Source organism: Typopeltis vanoorti, chromosome 13 (assembly GCF_054136105.1).
Source record: "Typopeltis vanoorti isolate ZY-2024b chromosome 13, IOZ_Tvanoo_1.0, whole genome shotgun sequence".
In the NCBI taxonomy this organism is placed as follows: domain Eukaryota; kingdom Metazoa; phylum Arthropoda; class Arachnida; order Uropygi; family Thelyphonidae; genus Typopeltis; species Typopeltis vanoorti.
This window is the reverse complement of record NC_143561.1, coordinates 121448871-121473662: the sequence shown is the minus strand read 5'-3', so window position 1 is coordinate 121473662 and position 24792 is coordinate 121448871. Positions and strand designations below refer to the sequence as shown.

General features: G+C 36.7%; 1 protein-coding gene across 1 annotated transcript in view; it reads left to right on the top strand.

The window, feature by feature from the left end:
• The window catches only part of Col4a1 (Collagen type IV alpha 1), a 903940-nt gene that overhangs the window by 867852 nt on the left and 11296 nt on the right, over nucleotides 1–24792 (top strand). Inside the window, exon 37 of the mRNA XM_090402880.1 lies at nucleotides 4981–5289. Within this exon, the coding sequence (XP_090259006.1) occupies nucleotides 4981–5289 (309 nt within the window). The remainder of the gene's footprint in view (nucleotides 1–4980; nucleotides 5290–24792) is intronic.

Sequence of the window (24792 nt, the reverse complement as noted above, 5' to 3'; positions counted from 1 at the left end):
TTTTTAAATAGTTCTATTGCGTAAGGGTAGTAGCAGACTGGAAGTATCTAATTATAGGCCAATTTGTGTTTCATCAGTAGTTGTTAAGATCTTGAAAAAATTAGTGAAGGACCATATACAGCACTGGGTAGATGAGGGTAATGTTATCTGTGAAAGTTAACATGGATTTGTTAAGGGGCACTCTTTCTTAAGTAATATGATTACGGATTACCTTTTATAATAAAGTGACAAGAGCAGTTGATGAGAGAAAGGCATACACTGCCATTTTTATTGGATTTTGCAAAGGCATTTGACAGGGTGCTACATGATAAGCTGATATTTAAGTCTAAATAGAACTCTACATAGAGTTCTATGTATGGGTTTAGATGTCGGGTTAGTCAACTGGGTTCAGGATTGGCTGTCTGATAGGTATCAGAGAGTTGTGTATTGTGGGGAAATATCAAGGAGGCAGAAGGTTACAAGTGGGGTCCCACAGGGCTCAGTACTAGGACCTGTATTGTTTAACCTTTATATCAATGACATTGTCAGTAGATTGCAGGGGATATTCAGTTGTTTGCAGATGATGTGAAGATGGGAAGGGTTATTAGTAATAGTGCAGATGTGGCAGCCCTGCAAGGGAATTTGGATAAACTAAACAGATGTAAATGAATGGGGGTATCAGTTTAATGCAGCAAAATGTAAAATCTTGAAGTTGGGATACATCGATGGGAGGCTGCACACTCGATTGGAGGAGCTGTACTGGAGAAGGTAGGGAAGACAGAAATCTGGGGTGATGATTGATAGAAAACTGAAATTCAGGGAACATGGTGGTGACCCAGAGGATTGCTGCAATACTGAGAAGGATGCTAACCTGCAGAGATAAGAGTTATTGTTCGATTGTATAAGACCTTGATCAGACTATACTTGGGCTATTGTTCTCAACGTTGGTCTCTAGGATTTGAAAAATTAACTGTGGAAAGGGTACAGAGGCAGATAACAAAGATGGTTTCAGGACTGTACAATGTTAGTTATGAGGATCAGCTGAGGGAATGTGGACTGCAGAGTTTGGTAGGTAGAAGAAGAAGAGGTGATATGATTGATACTTTTAAACTGTTGAGAGGTAGTTACAGGGTTGACACTGGGGAGTTCTTTCGCTTGGTGGGGAAAGAGTGATGACAAGGGGGCCATAAGGAAGCTGTGAGCCAGAGGGTGAGGATTGGTTTCTTTGCATGGGGGGGGGGGGGTTGAACCATGGAATGGAATGCATTGCCTGATAGAGTGAGAGCAAGAACAGTCAGTGAGTTCAAGGAGTGGTATAATAGACTTTGTGTTTCCTAGGAGGGACCTCCCAGAATGAATCTTTTGACTGCATGAAGGCCTGAATAATAATAATTATAACTCTTCGTTATACCCAACTCCTTATAACTCTTGAGAGGAAGAAAATAAATAATTTTTTGAGTTATTAAATTTTGCTGGGTTAAGTCAGTGAGTAAATTAAAACTGTTGCAAAACACAAAGCCCTCAGTTAGATTGTTGTAGAAATAATTCAAATCATGAAAAGGAATGAATGTTTTGTGAAGGTGCCAAAGTGAATTCAGAGATGTGAAGCTAAATGTGGTCTTAGAATAACTCTCTTCTAGATCTTAGGCAAATTAATATAATTAATATTAAGATAGCCATATTTATTGAGATAAAGGGAGTGGTTCGTAGCAGATGCTGATTCTAAAAATATTCTCACAGATCTATAGTGATTTCTATGTAGCATGCATTCATTATTAGGTTTCATGTAATGAATACAGCACATATAATTAATTAAACACAAGTTTAATTGAGCCTATATTTCGTCTTAGTCACTAACACATCATCAGGGAAAATTCTGATTATAAAAATAGTCTCTCAGACTATGTAGAGTTCTATGTAGCACACACTCATTATGAAGTTGTATGGAATGAATCTTCTTCTTCACCCATAGTCTATGTAGACTTTTGGGGGCACTATAAAGATGACATTTCTAACGTGCTCTCTCTCTCTCTCTAAGTGTTTCTGTCTTGGATCTCCTTATGAAAGTGTCGAATGAAGAATTAGTCTCTTTTCTAACATTATCTATTCAGGTGATTCTAGGTCACCTTGTTTTTTTGTTTTTTTTTAAAGTAAAGTACTTGATCTAACCATATGGCTTAGCCACCAGAGTTGTTTCCTACATATTTTAGTGATGATATTTTCTTGTGTTCTGGCAATGGAGCAGATTTTCCTTCTAACCATTTTTTATGTGTGCAGTGTATGGTATCTTCAAAAGTTTTCTATAGCACTTCATCTCAAAGACTAATAGTCTTTTCTCATCTTACATGGAAGAAATGTATTTATTCCACGTTAGACCAATTAAACACATGTTTAAATAATTAAATAGTTTAATTGATTCTATATTTTGTCTCAGTCACTGAGACACTGTCAGGGAAACAATATTAAAGTTGTCAAAACACACAAAACGATAAGTGGAAAAATTAGACTGAAAGCCTGACGTACTGTGAGAAGTGCCATGGATGTGGAAATTCTTAGGCCTAAGAATTAAAGTTTGCCAAATCTTGAGAAGTTTAACACAATCATATTTATTGTGAGATTTGGTTGGGTTTTTAAATATGCTGCTGAATTCTGAAAAAAAATAAAATAAAATAAAAAATAAAATAAAAATCAAGTTTGTATATTGTTATGGTGAAGCATAGTAGTTTTTTTTTTTTTTTTACATTTGGTTGTGTGCAAGATATCCAAGGCATGGTTAGCTAGACTTGACTAACCATACTTATGGTGGCAAATGTATTTCTTATGTTCTTCTAGGTGAATGTTAACAGATTTCCCAGGTTGACCATAATATGAAAATTTTAAGAACAAGGACTTAGTAAACACCTGGAATAGAGGGAGGTGATAGAGGATCCTTGGGAGAGTAGATGAGAGCATCCAACTTCAGATCAGGTTTGAATGCAGTGCAGAGATTGTACTGTTTTAGAGTAAGGGCTATTCTTTCAGAGGTGTTCCCCAATATAAGGAACAATGATGGCATTACTATAGTCTGCATGTTTACAGGGATATGAGGAGATGGGAGGAACAATTCATTTATCTTTTTAATACTGTAACCATTGGACAAGAAGGTCTGGAAAATAAAGGAGAGTTCAGCTGTAAAGGAAGCCTGGGTAGAACAGAGATTGGAGGCTCTGTTGACAGGAGTTTTGATATTGCTGAGAGAGTGATGGCAAAGTGTTTGTGTATCTACCTGTGTGAGTAGGTTTTCTGTAAACTGAAAAAGGAAGGGTGCCATAGGAAATACATGTAATTAGTATCTAGAAAAGGCATGTTATTATTATTTTATTTTTCTATAGATACACAAACTTTCCCTTCATTATCCCTCCAAGAGACACATCTGCCACCAAAAGTATGGTCACTCAGGTCTAGCAGATCATGTTTGATACCTGCAGAGAATTAACAGAACATTCCCAAACCAGGTGGTGATTCCTGGGATATTTACCTCCTGTTGTTTAAAGTGCTGTTTTAACATTAAAACTCCACTGCTGCTCTTTCATGGACTGCATGGTCCAGTGCTCTGATATCATGCAAAAATTCTTTAGATGTCCCATAAATGAGTGATTAAGGCAATATTCAATCTTTTCTTCTGAGAGAGAGAGAGAGAGAGAGAATGCATACAACATTTGGTAGACAAGGGTAATATTATCTGGTGAGGGTCAGACATGGATTTTTTAAGGGACATTTTTGTTTCAGTAATCTGATTGATTGCCTTTAAAATAAAGTAACAAGAGTTGATAAGGGAAAGGCATATAGTACCTTCCCCCTCCCAAAAAAAAAAAAAAGGCATTTGATAAGGATTTCACATGGTAAGCTGATATTTAAGTTGCAGCATATGGATTCAGATATTAACATTAGTGAATTAAACTGAATTGGATAAAAGATTGGCTGTCTGATAGATATCAGATAGTTCTGTACAAGGGAGCAGTACCAAGATAGGAGGAGGTCACAAATGGATTTCTACAGTGTGATGATATTCATTTGCTTGCAGATGATGTAAAGCTGGGAAGGGTTATTAGTGATAGTGCCAATGTTGTGGCCCTTCAAGAGGATTTGAATAAGCTTGACAGGCACGAGAATGAGTGGGGTGATGGAGATATCAGTTTAATGCAACAAAATGTAAGATATTGAAATTTGACATCCATCAATAGAAAGTTGCATACTCTATTGGTGGAACTATACTAGAGGAAGCAAGAGATCTTATGGCAATGATCAATTGCCATAGAGAGGGTGGTGAATAAGTTTAAGGAAGAGTATCACAGACTTTGTGTTGTGTAAGATGGGCCTCCCATGAGTCTTATGATGCCTTGGAAATCCTGAATAAGTAATAATAATACTCCATTTCAGAGGTGGTTATTGCCATGCATTATGGGAAGGGTTTCAACCATTATTGTGATGAAAAGTGAAAGTTGTGTTCATCATAAGCATAGAGTAATGTAGGGTTGCAAGAGAACCTGGTATTAGAGAAAAAAACATAAATAGTAAGAGAGATACTAGTCTTGTGCAATAGAATTTCATGAGATTTAATGCTTTCAATATTGTAAAATTTAATTTATTTCTCTTGAATTTCCTTTGATCTGATCAATCACCTCTCATATTGCATTCTTCCTTTTCTTACCATGCTTATCATTTTTGTAGCCTGTATTTTATACTCTTCATGCTTCTGATCATTATCTACTATATGATATATCCTCCGTAACAGCTTCTTTTCCAAATCTCTTGTTAATTTTTCATAATTCTTGGTATGCTGCCATTGTACATCTTGTGTCCCCAGACAAATCCTACACAATATCTACTTCTTTTCACCAATAATTAATAAAGTTTTGTCTTAGCAGTATAGGAAATCACTCGATTTATAGAAAAAAGCAATTTTCTTTCTGTAACAAGTAGAATTTTTCTAATATAAACTTTAATAATTTCCTTTTACAGGCATTAAAGGAGAACAGGGAAGGAGGGGACCAGCAGGCCTTCCGGGTCTTCCAGGACCTCCTGGAAATAAAGGTGATAGAGGACTATCTGGACTTACTGGTTCTCCAGGCATACCAGGAACTAGAGGACCTCCAGGACCAACTGGGCCACCTGGACTTCCAGGTGGAGACTACTTAACAGGAATATTGTTAGTGAGACATAGTCAGTCTTCTACGTTACCAATATGTCCACTAGGTATGACTAGATTGTGGGAAGGATACAGTCTATTATATATTGAAGGGAATGAAAAATCACATAATCAAGACCTGGGTAAGTTTTAATAATAATTAAAAATTAGGTATATTTCTTTTTGTATTTTTTCATATTTTCAATTAAACTAATGCTGTTCTTCAGTTCCACATGCTATTTGTAGTGAATATTTTCAAACCACTGGAAATCAGGATTTTGAATAAGAGGAAATTCACTTCAATGGAATAGTCCTTTTAGTCAATATTGGAGTGTTTTCCAAAGATGTGCAAAATCTAAAAATTTCATTACCAAAAAAAATCATGTAGAGCAGTGATGAACAACCGTTGTTCTTCAGTGGGTCACAATTGAAAACCTAATATTCCATATGGGCCGCAACAAACATAATATTAATTTTTCATTTTCGACATAGATTTACAAGGAAAAGTTTTTTTAATTTAATTTACTTTTTATTGTAATACTTTCAATATATAGACAGGTATACGTACATAATTTTTTTTAATCAAAAGAAATTAAATAGCTGCTGAAATTTAATTAATGAGATATTTGGCTTGTTTCTCATCAACAAGCTTTTCAGTATTGGAAAGCATGTTTGAAATTGCTACTCTAATGCAATATTTTAGTCGTTCGTCATCATGGTGATTTCGACAATCATTTTTTACAATTTTCATTTTCAGAAAAAGTTGTTCACACAGATAAGTACTACCAAATAAACTCATTATTTTCCTAGAATGGGTAGCCAGCAATGGAAATCTATCAGTTGGAAAGTGACTCTTATAAACGTCAATAAGACTAACAGTTTGAAACTTATTTCTTAGTTCAGTGTTGCTTTGCAAATCAATTATTTCCATTTGAAATTCTTCAGGAACCCTTTCAACACCTATGTTAAAGGGTGATGAGAAAATATCAAAATTAGTTTAATTTTCGCATAAGTTTTTGAACTGTGAACTGAATTCGTTTTGTAGTCTCTGTATTTCTTCTGCATATTGTTTCATTTCAGATGGATTTTCTTTTCTGAAAATTTAAAAATGAGCCATATTATTAGATTCCAGTTGCTGATTCCAAACTTTAGTTTATTTTCAAAGGCTTTTATTTTATTGAATATTTCATTAATAAGTTTGTTCTGGCCTTAAAGATTTACATTTAATTCATTCAAATGTTGAGTAAAGTCAACACAAAATGCAAAGTCGCACATCCAGTCCTTATCATTAAATTCTGGAAACGGGTAGTCATTCATCTCCAAGAATAACTGAATTTTGCTCTTCAAACTGTACACATGCTTAAGCATTGTGCTGTAACTTAACCATCAAACCTCAGTGTTAAAAAGGATATCGCCATATTCACTTTCCATATCTCTCAAAAATTCCTTAAATTCACAACGATTCAGTCCTCAAGATCTAATGAAATTTACAGTTTTAATGATCAGTGGAACTACATTGAACATTTTCAAAACTTTTGCACTCCAATTTTCTTGGTGCAAAATGCAGTAAGAAATAATTATTTTGCATCTTGTTAATCATTTTATGTCTCTAGATAATAATCCTGATAGACCAAACATTCATACTAGACATGGCTCAAGCTCTGTTGTTATACCAACAATCTTTTCTACTGGGATATTTAATTGATTAAGAACAATTTTCAGTTCCCTGTATATATATCTTTGCCGGTAGTAGTTACTTTCAGTAGAACTAAAGATGCAAATTCTTCGGTGATGTTAAAATTAGAATCTGTTCCTCTCAAAAGGATAGCAAGTTGTGCCATATCACTAATATCACAACTTTCAACCAAAGCCAAAGAAATTCATTCTAACTTAGAAATATGTCCCTGCAAAATTTCCTCAATAATTTGCAAAAGATTGTCAGTCCTTCTTGCGATTGTAAATTGTGACAAGCTGGTTTTCGAAATTATATCTTTTTTATCAGGCAAAGCGACATCTGCTACCACTAGCATTCTTTTACTATTTCTCCATCAGAGAATGATTTGGCAAAAAGAATGAATTCTTTTTGCCAAAATTTGACTAACAGTGTAGCTTGCATGCATGAACTGCAGCATCTGTGGTTAATGAAGCAGCTCTAAATACATTTTGCTGTTGTTTAAGATTTTTTTTGCAGTTGATTCACTGTCTTTATGCAACTGTCCTTGCAAATTGTCAAATTTTAAAGAATGTTTAGTTTTATGCCTCTTCATGTCATATTTTTTCACAACATATCAAAAACAAAAACAGCATTGTCTTTTATGCAAGTAAAAAAATGTTCACATGTCCATCTTTCATTAGACTGACGAATTTCGTCCTCAACTTAGCATCTTCTAGATTTTGAACTCATTGATTAAACACAGGGTTCTGTTTGTAAAAAAATTTTTTTTAAATTTGTAAAGAATTTTTATGTAAATTAGTAAATAAGTTTATTCAAGAATAATGCAATTACTTTCAGATATTGTTAAAGTACGGCTGCTCGTGCGTGACTGAATATGCAAAAGGTGAATGGCACAATTGTGGGAACTATTGTTGTGGGCAAATATTTTTTTTCATGTGACCTCTTCATGTGTGCTTCATATTGATAACACATTGTATTGTACCTTTTGCTAAAATTTTTATATTTCAGCTAAATGAAATGCTACGTTTCGGCAGGCCACAGGTTAGTAGTTGGAGGGCCGCATGTGGCCCGCTCATCACTGATATAGAGGGTTGCATATTAACGACTTGGTAATTTTAATGGAGTAGAAAGATTAACATTTTTTTTTTAAATTTAGTTCTGAAAGGTCAGGAGAATGAGGGAATAAATATGTATATTGATAACACATTGTATTGTACCTTTTGCTAAAATTTTAATATTTCAGCTAAATGAAATGCTACGTTTTGGCAGGCCACAGGTTAGTAGTTGGAGAGCTGCATATGGCCTGCTCATCACTGATGTAGAGGGTTGCATATTAACGACTTGGTAATTTTAATGGAGTAGAGAGATTGACAATTTTATTTTAAATTTAGTTCTGAAAGGTCAGGAGAATGAGGGAATAAATATGTACATATTGGAGACCTCAGAACAAAGCATGAACTTGAATGATTTCAGAAAGAAATGTTTAGCGAGTTGGAAGTTTTTCCAATTGGTTAGAGTATAAATTATATATTTAGTTTAATCCTTTATCCTAGTGTAAGCAAACAAAGTTTGCTCCTATAGTATCTTCAGGACTGGGGCAATTCGTGGCAAAGTTGGACTAAGTTCTCATCACTTTCCTTAGTATCCCATAATGCAAAGCACATCTCCTTGCAGACATGTATAATGCTAAGCATTATGGGAAGGGTCACTACCCAGACTGGTTTCGACCTTTATTGAGGTCTCTTCAGTGAGAGCCAGACCCAGAGGTGATACCAACATTGAAGCAATGCAGAACTCATATTTCCATATGCCAGTTGCCAAAAGGTGTCACTCATTATTATTAAATTACTCTGCATAAGAGAAAGAACTTAGTTCAACTTTGCCACAAGTTGCCCCAGTCCTGAAGATACTTCGGGTGCAAACTTTGTTTGCTTACACTTAGATAAAGGATTAAACTAAATATATAATATGACATTTGGCAAGTGCAGGGGCGCACCAGTAGTGTCCGGCGCCTGTGTGCAAAACTTTGGTTGGCGCCACTATACCCAGTAGCACGCTAGTAGTGTCCGGTGCCTGTGTGCAAAACTTTAGTTGGTGCCCCTATCCCTCCCCCCTCCAATAAAAAAAAAAATCACTTTTAAAAAACGTTTTTTTTAAGTATTTCCTCCTCTTTGGCACCTGTGCACATATGGCCATTGCACATATGGCCGGTGCACCCCTGGACAAGTGGTAGAAATATTAGGTTAATTTGTGATAGGTGTTGGAAATTTTCCACTTGGTTATACTATAAATTAAAGATGCCAAGAAATCAAGTGGAAAACTTCCAACAACTATCTCTAATACAGAGTATTTTAAAATAAGGTGTGACATCTTTCGACTACTCTTATATGGAAATATGACTTCTGCATTACTTCAACCTTGCTATTGCTTTTGGGTCTTGCTCCCACTGATGAAACCACAATAAAGGTTGAAACCAGTCTGGGTAGTAACATTTCCCATTATGCATGTCCGTAAGGATATGTGCTATGCATTATGGGATACTAAGGCAAGTGATGTGAAGTCATTAGCTTCTGTATACAAGTTGCCCAGTCCCAAAAATACTTCAGGCACAAACTTTGTTTGGTTACACTTGGATAAAGGATTAAACCAAGAACATAATTTTTTGACAACTTTAATTTATAATTTGTGATAGTTTCTTGTTTTTTCCAAGTGTGTAATAGAGTGTACTGTGTGTAACTATTTTAAAAAAAGTGTTGTGTACTGGATATTGTTTAAATGACATCAGTGTATTATAGAACAATGGCAGTATAAAAATCTTTGCTAGTGTAATTGAATATGAGAGACTTTATTCGATGTGGCATGAGTGAGGAATATTATTATTATTATTACCTCATGGAGTCAAAGACTCATCTTTGAGATCCTTTTATCACACACACACAACTCATCATACCATGCCTTGAACATCATTCAAACTCCTTGCAGACACCACACTCTCAGGCAAGGCATTCCAATCATTTACAACTCTGCATGAGAAAAACCTGCCTCTCACTCCCCAACCCACACCTTCTTTATACAGTTTCCAGGGATGACCTTTGGTTCTCCCCCCCCCCCCGATCTCCCACTATTTTCTGTAGAACTTCTCCAGCATTGATCCTATAACAACCCCCTTACCAACTTATAGGTCTATATCATATCTCCTCTCTTCCTCCTGTCCACCAGACTCTGCAAATTGCATCTTCTCAATCTTTCCTCATACTCAACATTCCAGAGGTCAGAAACTACCTTAGTAGAAACTACTCCTTTGGACCCATTCCAACATCTCTTCATCCTTCTGAAAACCAGGTGACCAAATCTGGGCACAATAATCCATGTGTGGCCTAATCAAAGCCTTGTACAAAGGAACAAGACTCTCCCTACTTTACATGTCAGTGTCCTCCACATCCTTCCCAGAAGCCTTTGTGTTGTCTTCACAATTTTGGCTATGTGTCCCCTAAATTTCAGATCCTTATACACTATCACCCCCCAGATCTCTTATTTCTTCCACCTCCAACAATATATCCTCACCAAGCATAAATTCTGCATCCCATCTTTGTTTTCCAAATTTTAAAACCTTACATTTTGCAATATTGAACTCGCATCCCCATTTCCGTGCCCAATCACTCAATTTATTCAAGTCTTCTTGCAAGGCCACAACATCTTCACTACTCTTCATGGTTCGTCCCAACTTTGCATCATCTGCAAACAACTGAATATCTCCATCCAAATCTTCACCTATATCATTAATATACAAGGTAAACAGTAATGGCCCCCCATACACAACTTGTTGATACCTATCAGATAGCCAGTCTCCAATCCAATGCACTAATCTAATATCCAAACCCATCTGCTCTAGTTTGATTATCAATTTATCATGAGGTGCTCTATCAAAAGCCTTTGCGAAATCTAAGTATATTACTGTGTATCCTTCTCCTCTGTCCAAGGAAGCAGTCACTTTATTGTAATAAGTAGATTACGAAAATGTAACCTCCCTTTAGCAAATCCATGCTGCCCATCAAAGATAATACCATTGTTGTCAACCCAATCCTAGTTCTCACAAGCTTCTCCAACAACTTAACCACAACACCTGACACACAGATAGGCCTGTAATTTGATGCTTGAGTTCAATCACCTCCTTTATGAAGTGGCACAATCTTGCCCTCCTTAGGAATTCAACTGAGTGCAAGACTAGTATTAAAAAAATATGTCAAGGCAGGTGTCAACTCCCTGGCGTATTCCTTCAGAATATGTGGTGATATATTATCAAGTCCCACAGCCTTATTAACATCTAGTTTACCCAACTCCATATACACCTCTTGCTCACTTAGTCAGTCTCTCCTCCCCATCATCTACTGCTCTCCATGTAGTCACATTCACAAGATTGAAAGACCTTTATGAACTGCTCATTAAGTATCTCCACCACACATTCTGCAACAGCTGCCTTTATACCATTTTCTCCTATCAGTGTCATCCTTCCATAATCATTCTTTCTTTTGCTGGCTACATATCGAAAGAATTCCTTAGGATTCTTTTTGGCTTCGTTAGCTAACTACTGTTCATACCTCTCTTTAGCTACCCTCACCAACCAAGTCATCCTCCTTGCCTGGTCTTTGTAGATCTCACGGAATTGGTTATTTCCACTTCTCTTATGCTGCCTCCACAATGCCCTCTTTCTCTGTATCACATGCTTAATCTCTTTATTCATCCATCTCACACCTATCTTATTTAGCCTTCTCACCTTAGATATTGCATCTACTAGATAGTTTTTGAAAATCTCCCAAGCTGTATTGATCTCTTTTCCAGTATTCCATGTTACACCCACAAGCTGTCTCCTGAGCTCTTCATAATCCCCCCCTCCCCTTGTAGTTCCACATATACCCTTTTCGCACAGAGGTCCTCACACTGCTGGCAACCACCCAGGTAATCACCTCATGGTCACTCTCACCAATTGGTGGATGATTTGACACCTCATTTATAATTATATCCTCTGATGTGATTATCAAATCCAAGACCCTAAATCCTCACATGCCCTCTGTTACACACTGTCTGAGGTAGTTATCCCTCAAAAACTCAATAAACTCATTGTCTTTACTTCCAGTTGCTATCTCATCATTCCAGTCCATATTGCCGTAATTAAAATCGCCCATAATGATCATTCTTTTCTTATTTGCTTGCTATAAAAAGATTTGTAGAATGAAAGCAAGACTAGTAAAAAAAACATACCAGAGTGTTCAAGTGTGAAAAAAGCATGACAGCAATATGGAAAATGTCAACAAAAAGCAGAAAATGTGAGTATTAGCAAAATTATGGATGAAAGTGCACTGATAGAAGGGACAAAATAAGAAGGGCATCACACAATTGCGAAAAGTATGCTTATGTGAAGTTCTTCTCAGAACAAATATGAGCTCAAATGATTGCAAAACATCTGGCAAGTGATAGAGCTGGAATCAGAAAGAAAGAAGAGGGGGTGAGGGGAAAAAAAGCAAAATATGATAAAATTAGGACAGGAAGAAGAGAGTTTTGTATGGAGATTCTATGACTTTACTGCATTATCACAAATGCAAAGAAGTAAAGTGAAAGAGTTGATTGATTTGGCACAAATGATTTGATAAGTAAAAAGATGAGAGAAGATATGAAAGTTATGCAAAGAAGCAAAAAAGAAGAACAAAAGAGTGAAGATTGTGAGTCATTTGCCATAGTATGGTATAGGTGAGTCGAGAAAGAGGGCCAAGATTACAAATGAATCGATGCATAGGTTGGGTCAGTGAATTGAGTGCAGTTTGTAGACATATGGAATGAATCTGATGAATAGAAGGATTTATATAAGACTGATGGATTGGAATTAGGTGTGTGCGTGAAGTAAGTGTTGTACAATGAGATCTTGAAGGTGAAAATAACTGATAACTGGTGAAAATAACTGGTATAATAACTGAGTTGACGTCTCTCCCACCAGTTGGAGAGAGTGACCATATGGTGTTGACTTGGAAAATGAATAGACATGCAGGAGTATCAAAGAGACGGGAACTTATGTGGAATTATAAGGCAGGTGATTATAATAGTCTTAGACGTCAACTTCGGGAAGTTTCATGGAGGGAGGAATTGGAAGGCCAGGATATCACCAGTGTGTGGGAAATTGTGAAAGAATATTTGTTATCAGCAATGGTAAGTTGTATACCACGAGTCAAGAAGAGGACGCAGTTTGGAGTAAAGTGGATGATAAACAATATTAAACAGGAATTGCATGCGAAAAAGAGGCTATGGAAGAGATATAAGGAGACAGGTGAAGAGATGCATGAGGAATATAAGACACAGGCCAGAAGAGTGACTAGTGTGGTAAGGAAAGCGAAACTGGAATATGAGAGGAGATTGGCCATAAGATCCAAAGAAAATCCTAGGGAATTTTTTAGCCATGTGGCCAGTAGGAGGAGAAATGACTGTGGAAGAATGATATTGTGGGATAAAAATGGGAATAGAGTGACTGATGCAGAGGACATAGTGGAATTGTTCAATGAACACTTTATTGGAGTATTTCATCCTAGAGGAGTCAGTTTTAATGCTAGAGGGATAGGACTGGTACGAGGTGTGGAGGTACAGGAGGAGAGTGTGTTTCAGATACTGAGTACTCTGGATGTCAGTAAAACTGTGGGACTGGATGGTATTTCGCCACGAGTTTTGAGAGAATGTGCTAGGGAATTGACAGTACCTTTAACGTGGCTTTTCAATGAAAGTCTGGCTTTGGCAAAGGTGCCCAGGGAATGGAAGGAAGGTAAGATAGTACCATTGCATAAGGGTGGTAACAGACCGGAAGTGTCTAATTATAGGCCAGTCTGTGTGTCATCAGTAGTTGTTAAGATCTTGGAGAAAGTAGTGAGGGACCGTGTACAGCATTGGGCAGATGAGAGTAATGTTATCTGTGAGAATCAACATGGATTTGTGAAAGGATGCTCTTGTTTTAGCAATATGCTAGCCTTTTATAATAAAGTTACAAGAACATTAGATGAGGGAAAGGCATATACTGCAATTTTCTTAGACTTGGTGAAGGCATTTGACAGGGTGCCACATGATAAGCTGATATTTAAGTTGCAGCACATGGGTCTGGATGTCAGATTGGTCAACTGGATTCAGGATTGGCTGTCTGATAGGTATCAGAGAGTTGTGTATGGTGGAGCAGTTTCCAGGAGGCAGAGGGTTACAAGTGGGGTCCCACAGGGCTCAGTACTAGGACCTATATTGTTTAACCTTTATATCAATGACATAGCCAGTGTATTGCAGGGGGATATTCAGTTGTTTGCGGATGATGCGAAGCTGGGAAGGATTATTAGTAATAGTGCAGATGTGGTAGCCCTGCAAGAGGATTTAAATAAGCTAGATAGATGGGCAAATGAATGGGGGTGTCAGTTTAATGCAGCAAAATGTAAGGTCTCGAGGTTTGGGAAACATCGATGGGATGCTGCATACTCTATGGGAGGAGTTATACTGGAGGAAGTAGGGGAGACAAGAGATCTGGGGTTGATGATTGATAGAAACCTGAAGTTTAGGGGACATATTGCAAAGGTGGTGAAGGTAACACAGAGGATTGCTGCTATTATGAGAAGGACACTGACCTGCAGAGATAAGAGGGTTATCATTCCGTTGTATAAGTCTCTGATCAGACCACACTTGGACTATTGTTCTCAGATTTGGTCCCTAGGATTTGAAGGGGATAAATTAACTGTGGAAAGGATACAAAGACGGATGACAAAGATGGTTTCAGGACTGTACAAGGATAGTTATGAGGATCGGCTGAGAGAATGTGGACTGCAGAGTTCGGTGGATAGAAGAAGGAGAGGTGATATGATTGAGACTTTTAAACTGTTGAGAGGTGGTTACAGGGTTGACACTGGGGAGTTCTTTCGCTTGGTTGATCAGCGGGAAGGAGTGATGACAAGAGGCCATCCCTGGAAGTTACAAAAGGAAACTGTGAGCAAGAGGGTAAGGAGTGGTTTCTTTGTGTGGAGGGTGGTTGAGCCGTGGAATGCATTGCCTGATGGAGTGGTGGGAGCGAGAACGGTCAGTGAGTTTAAAGAGTGGTATGATAAACTTTGTGTTTCTCAGGGGGGGACCTCCCCTCAATGAGTCTTGACAGACTTTATGTCTTAGGAAGGACCTCCCTCGAGAGTCTTTTGACTCCTTGGAGGCCTGAATAATAATAATAATATTAAAATCAGGGGAACTAGAGAAATGCCTTCAGTGAAAATAGAAAACTCAGTCTTAGATGTGAAAAGCAATTATTTATTATATATTTATGCCAAGAAAGACTGCAGTTTAGAATTATTTAAAGGAGAGAAATTTCATCTTGTTCACAGAGTCAATCAAAAGTAAACGGGAAGATTTTTTTTTTTTCAAAAGAAATAACACCTCATTGAGTTTTAAGTATTGAAATTACCAAGGTTTTCAGCATGCCATTGAAAAGTGATTTAGAGATCACAATCAGAGTTAGGTAGTGTAGACTATGGGGAAAGGAGACCTACTGTGACATTGTTTACCCTTGCAGGTATGCCCACTAGATGACTGATGCTGGCTAGACCATCCAAGACCACTTGTCTTTCCCAAGCAGAGGGAAGCAGTGTGTGTGTGTATATGCACACTCCTCAGATTCCCCTCTCTGAATGTTGAGTACAACACACTCAAAATAATGGCAAATAACAGATACCTGCAGTTGTATTTCTTGAGAATAGCAGCCAGAGTACAAAAGATTTGGGAGAAGCAGAGCCAAGAATACGAAAAGAAAATAACACTATCACAGTGGGGGTCCCTCCTCCACAAACAGGAAGTTTGTATTGGTGGTGGTGTTCTAGATTTGTCATGAAAAAAGAAAATTGTAAAGTGAAAGAGTAAAAAAGAAAATTCAGTTTTTGATCTAAAAGGTATATATTTTTAATATATTCATACCATGAAACTAGAGGTTAGGATACTGGGAAAGTCATTGATATAACAAAAAAAAAAAAAAAAAAAGAGTAGAGTAAAGCACAGAGCCTCGTGGAACCCCAGATTAGTTGCAAAGTTTGAGGATAAAAGATCCATCCATGTAATGTGATATGAGAGAGAAATCTAGAAGCAAAATTTCCCACAGCCAATGTGCATGTCTGTCCCCTTGATTCTCAGTGAAAACTCCACATCACATGACATCTCAAATAATATAAAGTACATAATTAGCATACTGAATAATATTTACATAACAAAAACGTATTTCTAACAAACATATTAAAGGCATTTATGTGAGATTTTTTACAAAACCTCCATGGAGTCAAACAACTCATCACAGGAGGTCCTCCATCATTCACACAGATGCAGTTCATCATACTGTGATTTGAATGCATTCAGTGTCTCCACACCCACCACACTTTCAGGCAACGTATTTCAATCTCCCACCACCTCTTCATGCTTTTGCAAACCAAATGATCATATCTGTGCACAGTAACCCACCTGCAATCTATTTGAACCTTATGCAAGGGAATCATAAAATCCTTACTCCTACATGTCAGTGTTTTTCACATCATTGCCATAGTGCATTGTACTGTCCTCATAATTTCAGGTTCCTATCCACCAACACCCCAGATCCCTCATCTCTTCCACATCCTCTAAGATATTCCCACCAATCTTATATCCTGCATCCTACCGTGTTTCTCGAACTTTAAAACATTACACTATGCTACATTCAACTAGAAGTCCTATTCATTTTCTCATTCACAAAGTCTGTTCAAGTCCCCTTTACAAGGCTACATCTGTTCTACTCCTCATAGTTCTTCCCAACTTTGCTTTATCTCCCAACAATTGCATATCACTATTTAAATGTTTTTTTTAATATCATTTACATATAGATTAAACAGATATGACTTCAAAACAGACCTTTAGGTCACACCACTAGTGACTCCTCTTCTGGGATACCGTGCCCCCATACACCAAACTTTCTGATACCTATCAGACAGCCAGTCTCCAATACAGCCCTACCTGTTCCAATTTACTTACCAACTTATTATGTGGCAATCTCTCAACAGCTTTAGCATAACCTAAATATACCACTGTGTATAGCTCCCCTTTGTCCAAAGCATCTGTCACCTTGTTATAATAAGTAAGCAGATTGCTAAAACACAATATAACCTAAATATACCACTGTGTATGGCTCCCCTTTGTCCAAAGCATCTGTCACCTTGTTATAATAAGTAAGCAGATTGCTAAAACACAATCCTCTTTATTAAATCCATGCTGTCCATCAAAGAGATCGTTGTTGCCAACCTAATTCTGAATCTTGGTCCTCATTAGCCTCATAAACATCTTTATCACTACTCCAGACAAATAGATTGGCCTGTAATTTGAAGCTTTAGTCTTATTATTCCCTTCATGAAGTTGAACAATTTTGCCCTCTTCTACTCCTTTGAAACTCATGTAAAAGAGGTAACTTTAAGATGAGTTGAAGTGCTGTAAAGCAGTGAATACCATATTGTTCACCTCTTGTTTCAATTGTACAGGGTGATGATTAGATCAAAACTTGATTATGGGTCCCAAGTCTGTGCTTCTGCCAGAGAGAGAGAGAGAGAGTGTGTACCCTCATTGGCTGAACCATTTACCATCGAGCCATAAGAATCACAACTGGAGCATTTCGAACTTCACCTATTCCTAGAAGTCAAATAAACCACCTTTTCCTCTTCGATGCCAACAGCTGTCTCTATTACATGTTACAAAAATAAAATTCCTGCCAGACCATTCCATGTGGCCAACTATTTTCTCTTCATGGTGGGAGAACATGTACAACACCCATCAGATTGCTATATGACTCTTTGATTCGCAAGTAAAAGCTTTCTTTTAAACCATAGGTATTGGGGTGAACAACACAGCATGGATGCTACTAAATACACTTTGACTGTGGCATTCATACACCTACCATGTAGTCTATCAGCAGCTCTTTCAAGTTCATATAATCGATTCTAATTTTGTCCTTTTTTTTTATTTTTTTATTTTACTGTGGTGGTTCAAAGTCAGAGATCCTAGTAGAATCTTCTGCTATCTTTCAGACGGTATAATATCTGCCCAGATCCCACTAGAATGCAACAACTTTACTGCTGAGTTGTATATGATAGAGATTGCATTAAAATACATAAGATTGCATTGCTACCAGAAGTTCATAATATATTTAGTCTCATGAAGTACTCTACAGGAAATAAGATGTGTAAGAGCTGGAAATACATCCAGGGGTTCTCTTAAATCCAATATTTTCTCTATCAGTTGTGGAACTACACTTGGATGTATGCATCTGTTGGATTTCAAGCCACACTGGGAGTAAGGGAAATGAGGTTGCAGATACTGCAACTAGGTCAGCTCATTTCTTCCACCATCTGGCTGTTCCATACACTGATTACAGGCAGATCATAAGATAGAGACTTTCATGCCAGTGGCAGTCATCATGGAATTGCCTACCCTCCACACACTCAGTAGTTTCGGACATTGCAGAAAGAAGAAAAGCCACAACACCCAGAAAAAGGTATGTGTAAATTTCTCTTCCTTATGCTACATATACAATGCCCTAAGAATCCGTGAGTAAATAGCCAATGACATTTAAACAGGGGCACTCCTAAACTGAAGCAGGCAAAATAGCCATAATTATAATAATAATGGAATAGAGAGATCAATAAAAAGGTATTAAATCATGGCAGTCTAGTCTACTCAGGAACCATAAAGTAGAAGTTGGTCTTGCTCAGCTCTGCATAGGTCATAGTCATCTTACACATCATCCTAGTGAGGAGTAATGATATGCGTATGTGTGAATTATGTGACAATGGACTTACCATCATTTGTATTTTAATTGCCTGCCTTCATTTTGCCAATGAGTGCAGTCATTTTTTTTAGTTTCTTTCATAATCTGTCTGACTCCTATATACTTAGGCAGATTTTATCAGATTCACCAAGTGCCACCTCAGTTTTTAAATTTTTACCGAGTATGAATATTTACCATCTCGTATAAATTATGTACATGTTAGTTTTATTAGTATAATTTATTGTATATATATATATATATATTTTTTTTTTTAAATGATTTTTTTTCTGAATGTTTTATAAGTTTTTCTATTTTTTCACATCTGTTTCATACACATCTTTTACATTTATTTTGTCTAAACTAATTTTTATATCTGTTTACGTTCTTTTATGTATTTATTCTTTTATGTACCTAAGACATGTTTCATTTATTTTTATATTATTATTATTATTATTATTATTATTAAACAAGACCTCATGGAGTCAAAGACTCATCTAGGAGGTCCTTTTATCTTACACACACATCTCATCATACCGTGTCTTAAACACATTCAAACTACTTGCAGACACCACACTCTCAGGCAAGGCATTCCAATCATTCACAACTCTGCACGAAAAAAACCTGCCTCTCACTCCCCTACTCACACCCTCTTTATACAGTTTCCAGGGATGACCTCTGGTTCTCCCCTGATCTCCCACTATTCGCTGTAGAACTTCTCCACCATTGATCCTATAGCAACCCCTTACCAACTTGTAGGTCTCTATCATATCTCCCCTCTTCCTTCTCTCCACTAGTCTCTCCAAATTACATCTTTTCAATCTTTCCTCATACTCGACATTCCAGAGGTCAGAAACTACCTTTGTCAGTCGCCTTTGGACCCTTTCCAACATCTCTTCATCCTTCTGAAAACCAGGTGACCAAATCTGGGCACAATAGTCCATGTGTGGCCTAATCAAAGCCTTATACAATGGAACAAGAATCTCCCTACTTCTACACGTCAGTGTCCTCCTCATCATTCCCAGAAGTCTTTGTGTTGTCTTCACAATTTTGGCGATGTGACCCCTAAATTTTAGATCCTTATCCACAATCACTCCCAGATCTCTTATTTCCTCTACTTCCAACAATATATTTTGACCAAGCATAAATTCTGCATCCCATCTTTGTTTTCCAAATTTTAAAACCTTACATTTTGCAACATTGAACTCACATCCCCATTTGCTTGCCCAATCACTCAATTTATTCAAGTCTTCTTGCAAGGCCACAACATCTTCACTACTCTTTATGGTTCGTCCCAACTTTGCATCATCTGCAAACAACTGAATATCTCCATCCAAATCTTCGCCAATATCATTAATATACAAGTTAAATAGTAATGGCCCTAAAACAGATCCCTGAGGCACTCCACTAGTGACTTTCCTTTTCCTGGATATTGCACCCCCATACACAACTTGTTGATACCTATCAGATAGCCAGTCTCCAATCCAATGCACTAATCTAATATCCAACCCCATCTGCTCTAGTTTGACTGTCAACTTATCATGAGGTACTCTATCAAAAGCTTTTGCGAAATCCAAGTATATTACTGTGTATCCTTCTCCTCTGTCCAAGGAAGCAGTCACTTTATTGTAATAAGTAAGTAGATTACTAAAACACGACCTCCCTTTAGCAAATCCATGCTGTCCATCAAAGATTATACCATTGTTGTCAACCCAATTCTGGATCCTAGTTCTCACAAGCTTCTCCAACAACTTAACCACAACACCTGACACACAGATAGGCCTATAGTTTGATGCTTGAGTTCGATCACCTCCTTTATGAAGTGGCACAATCTTGCCCTCCTTCCACTCTTTAGGGACTTGACCAAGTGCAAGACTCGTATTAAAAAAATATGTCAAGGCAGGTGTCAACTCTCTGGCACATTCCTTCAGAATACGCGGTGATATATTATCAAGTCCCACAGCCTTATTTACATCTAGAGGACACATTGCTAAGGTGTCCAAGATTGCACATAGGATTACTTGGTTGTTGAGGAACACACTGACATCCAGAGATAAAGAGGTTATTATTCCCCTTTATAAAGCATTGATACTTCCACATTTGGATTACTGTGCTCAGGTCTGGTCACCTGGATTCCTTGGAGATGAGGAGGCTGTGGAGAGGGTTCAGAGAAGAGTGACCAAGTTGGTGAGTGATATAAAAAATGCTCCCTACATTGATAGATTGAGAGCTTGTGGATTGCAGAGATTGGTTGATAGGCGAAGAAGAGGGGATATGATAGAAACATTCAAATTACTAAAAGGTTTTTATAGGATTGATGCAGGGGAAATGTTTCAGCTGTGTGATAGTGATGGAAGAACAAGAGGTCATCTCTGGAAATTAAAGAAGAGTGTGGTTAACAAAGGTGTCAGAACAAGGTTTTTTGCCTGGAGGGTGGTGAATGAGTGGAATTCATTGCCTGACTTTGTTGTGAGCTCTTCATCTGTAAATGAATTCAAGAAGAGATATGACAGATATTGTTTTGCTAGCTTGGGTCTCCCGCGATGAGTCTACTGACTCCATGGAGATACCCGTAATAATAATAATAATAATCTAGTTTACTCAACTCCCCAAACACCTCTTGCTCACTTACAGTCAGTCTCTCCTCCCCATCATCAACTGCTCTTAATCTCTCCATGAAGTCACATTCACAAGATTGAAAGATCTTTATGAACTGCTCATTAAGTATCTCCACCACACATTCTGCAACAGCTGTCTTTATACCATTTCCTCCAATCAATGTCATCCTTCCATAATCATTCTTTCTTTTGCTGGCTACATATCGAAAGAACTCCCTAGGATTCTTTTTAGCTTCATTAGCTAACTGCTGTTCATACCTCTCTTTAGCTACTCTCACCAACCAAGTCACTCTCCTTGCCTGGTCTTTGTAGAACTCATGAAATTGGTTACTTCCACTTCTCTTATGCTGCCTCCACAATGCCCTTTTTCTCTGTATTGCATGCTTAATCTCTTTATTCATCCATCTCACACCTAACTTATTTAACCTTCTCACCCGTGGTATACATTTAGACACTGCAGATTATTAGTTCTATATATGCCAGCTATCTAGTCCATTGTGTACTGGCAGAGTATAACCATAGCTGTCCTTACACCGTTAAACCAAAAACAAATAAACAAACCTGCATAAAGACTACAGACAGTTATGAGATCAGTGCTAATTAATCAGTGGCAGGAAGCACTGAAAAATAAATTGCATGAGATTAATCCTGAAATTAAGCACTGGCAATCTAGTCAATGGAAACAGGAGGGAGAAAGTTGTGCTAGCTAGGCTATGCATAGGTCACAGTTATCTTACATATTCTTATCCACTGAGGGCTGATGATTCACCTCAATGTAAGCAATGCAATACTCTCCTTGCAATTTGCCATGTTCTAGTGGAGTACCCTCTTCACCCAAGAAAGGAATGATATTTTTACTAATCCAGCTGAGCCATATATATTTAAGCAGATCTTAACAAACTTGGACAAAATGCTTGAAGTTTTTATCTTTTTATGAAGAATTAATTTATGCAAACACATTTGACCATACAATCGATCTATATGTAGATATGACACTGCATGATTTTTTTAAAATTTGTTTTTTTGTACATGTTATTTACTAATTCATCCAATTTTTGTTATTTATTGTTTCCTTATGTGCTGCTGTAACCTTTGGCACAGCATAACCTTTGCTGTCCTTGTGCAAATATAACACAAACCAAACAATCCCTTGTCATCTTATGTGTCTCATTCATACCCCCCCCCTCCTTCTCCTATTCACATGGGTCTGCATATCATGCACCCTGAACTGTCCTCATATTCCACAGATCCCTATGAAACCAGGTGATCAAATCTACATATAATACTTCTAAATCACTTAAGGAATTGAACAACGTAGATCCGAATATAAATTAAATTACACTTTAATAAATATTTCCGATATTTCAGCAACATCACGTTGTCATTTTCAAAAGGAACTTACAAAAAAAGGCACATGCACACAGGCACTACAACACAGTAACTGAGAATGAAGAGATGAAACTATTGTTCTCCTAGAAGTCCTGATGGTGCCCTCTAGTGGGCTAAGTAGGTGTTCTTGGCTGTTGGGCTGAAGGTCTGCTGATGTATGCCTCCCAAATTTGGGAGTCATATACAACCGAATTTGTTGAGGTTTGGAGAGTTTCTTAGGGCTGAGGCTGATTCCATAAATAGTCTTTCGAATTTGTATCAGGATTAAGGAAGATTTCCCTGGATTCCATTTTCCTTTCAAACTCATCACTGCAGCGAAAAATGTTTTCGAATTTATCCCAGCAAACTGAGTGACTTTGTAGATCATGAGGATTGTTTGAGAAAAGAACATGACTGGATAGCAAAGATGCATGTGATCTTTTATAGGAGATGTCGCTCTTATTAAGGAGGGAAATCCTCCTTAATTCTGAACATTTGAACAGCAATTTAAGTTACAACATCCCTGATAGCCATGCTGCAGTTGTTCAGTACTGGCGTTCACGAGAACTTACAAGCACACACGCAACAGACAATGGCACGTTGGATAGAACAACTTAAAAAATACAAAGTTTTTTGTGTCAATTATATATTGTATTTTTGCGTGTAATTCTCAATTTTTTGTAACTTCAATTTTTATTATTGTGTTCTATCTTTAGTGAATACCTGATGAAGGCTGTAAAAGGCTGAACCTAGTTGTATCATTTTCATTAAAACTTAATATTTTATCTCGGTTTAAAGTCATTAAATATCTATTTTTAAAATGTACCATAACAACCGAGTAGAAGCTCAGGAATACACATATATTATTATTATTATGGGGTCAAGAAACTTCTGCAATGAGTCACTTGACTTGATGGCAATTTGTTAATAATAATAATTTTTTTCTAATTAACCATTAAAATAGTTTGATTAAAATCAAAACAATGATTAGATAAATTTGGGTATTGATCTTAAGTGCTAAAATTCATTAAATTTCAATCAAATACGTTTAACCATTTCAAAGCAATGAGATGTTTAACAGATCTGATTTTTCAGGTTCTATGCATTTGGCAATATCACCTGATAAATTATTAATATTTTTAAAACATTTTATTATGTCTCAGATAAATTACATACATACATACAATAATTTTTTTAATTAAAATTATGATTACATATTGTGATTACATTTGATTACACATGATACATATATCTGATTATTACATATGATACATACATTGATTACATTTTTTAGTTCAATCTTTTTTTTATTATTAGATCTATGATTACGTATTTACAACGCATATGCTTTACATATGATTATATATTTATAATATATATAGTTTTTTTTTTTTTTTTTGTAACAATGAAATACAGATTTTCCTTTTTTTTCTGTATATGTATTAATAATAGTTACTGTACTTAGTAATTTATAGTTGCGGTTGAATAACATTGCATTTTTACAGTATTTATACAATAACAATGAGTTATATATATTTACAATTTTTGATTTAATGTATTTAAGTGCTGTAACTACAGTGCTTAAATACATTAAATGTAATATATGATTTTAACCATATATTACACTTAAATGTAATATATGTTTTCTTTTTTTGTTGATCTTGATTGAGATGTAATTTCTCAGCTTTCATCCTCGAAGCTTTTTATTAAGCTCATTGGCATGACACTGGTTAGTTATTGTTTATTGGTTTGATTGCTATGTTGGAATTACGCCGATGTCTGATATCTACTACAGCCATAGGCTGAGAAATTCATTCACACACAAGGACAAACACACGATAATTTGGAATGTCTTGATGCATCACTGAACTGGAAAGCCTGAACTAATATATTGTGTTTCATTAAGTTTGTAAGGTGTGTGTTTCTTGTTCATAGTATGTCCTTAGGACTCTTTTCAGGCTATTGTAGTTTGTAAGGTTCCTGTGTTCAAAAGGTAGTTTATTTAGGATGTCTGGATGAAGAAGCTTCGTGTGACCTTTCTGTAGTGATTATTATATTTATGTGATATAATTAGTTGTCTGAGATCTTGTTATACGGTACGTATTTCTGGCTGTCCTGTAGTTGGCATTGAAATAATGTTTTAGCATAGCTGCAGAGTGAC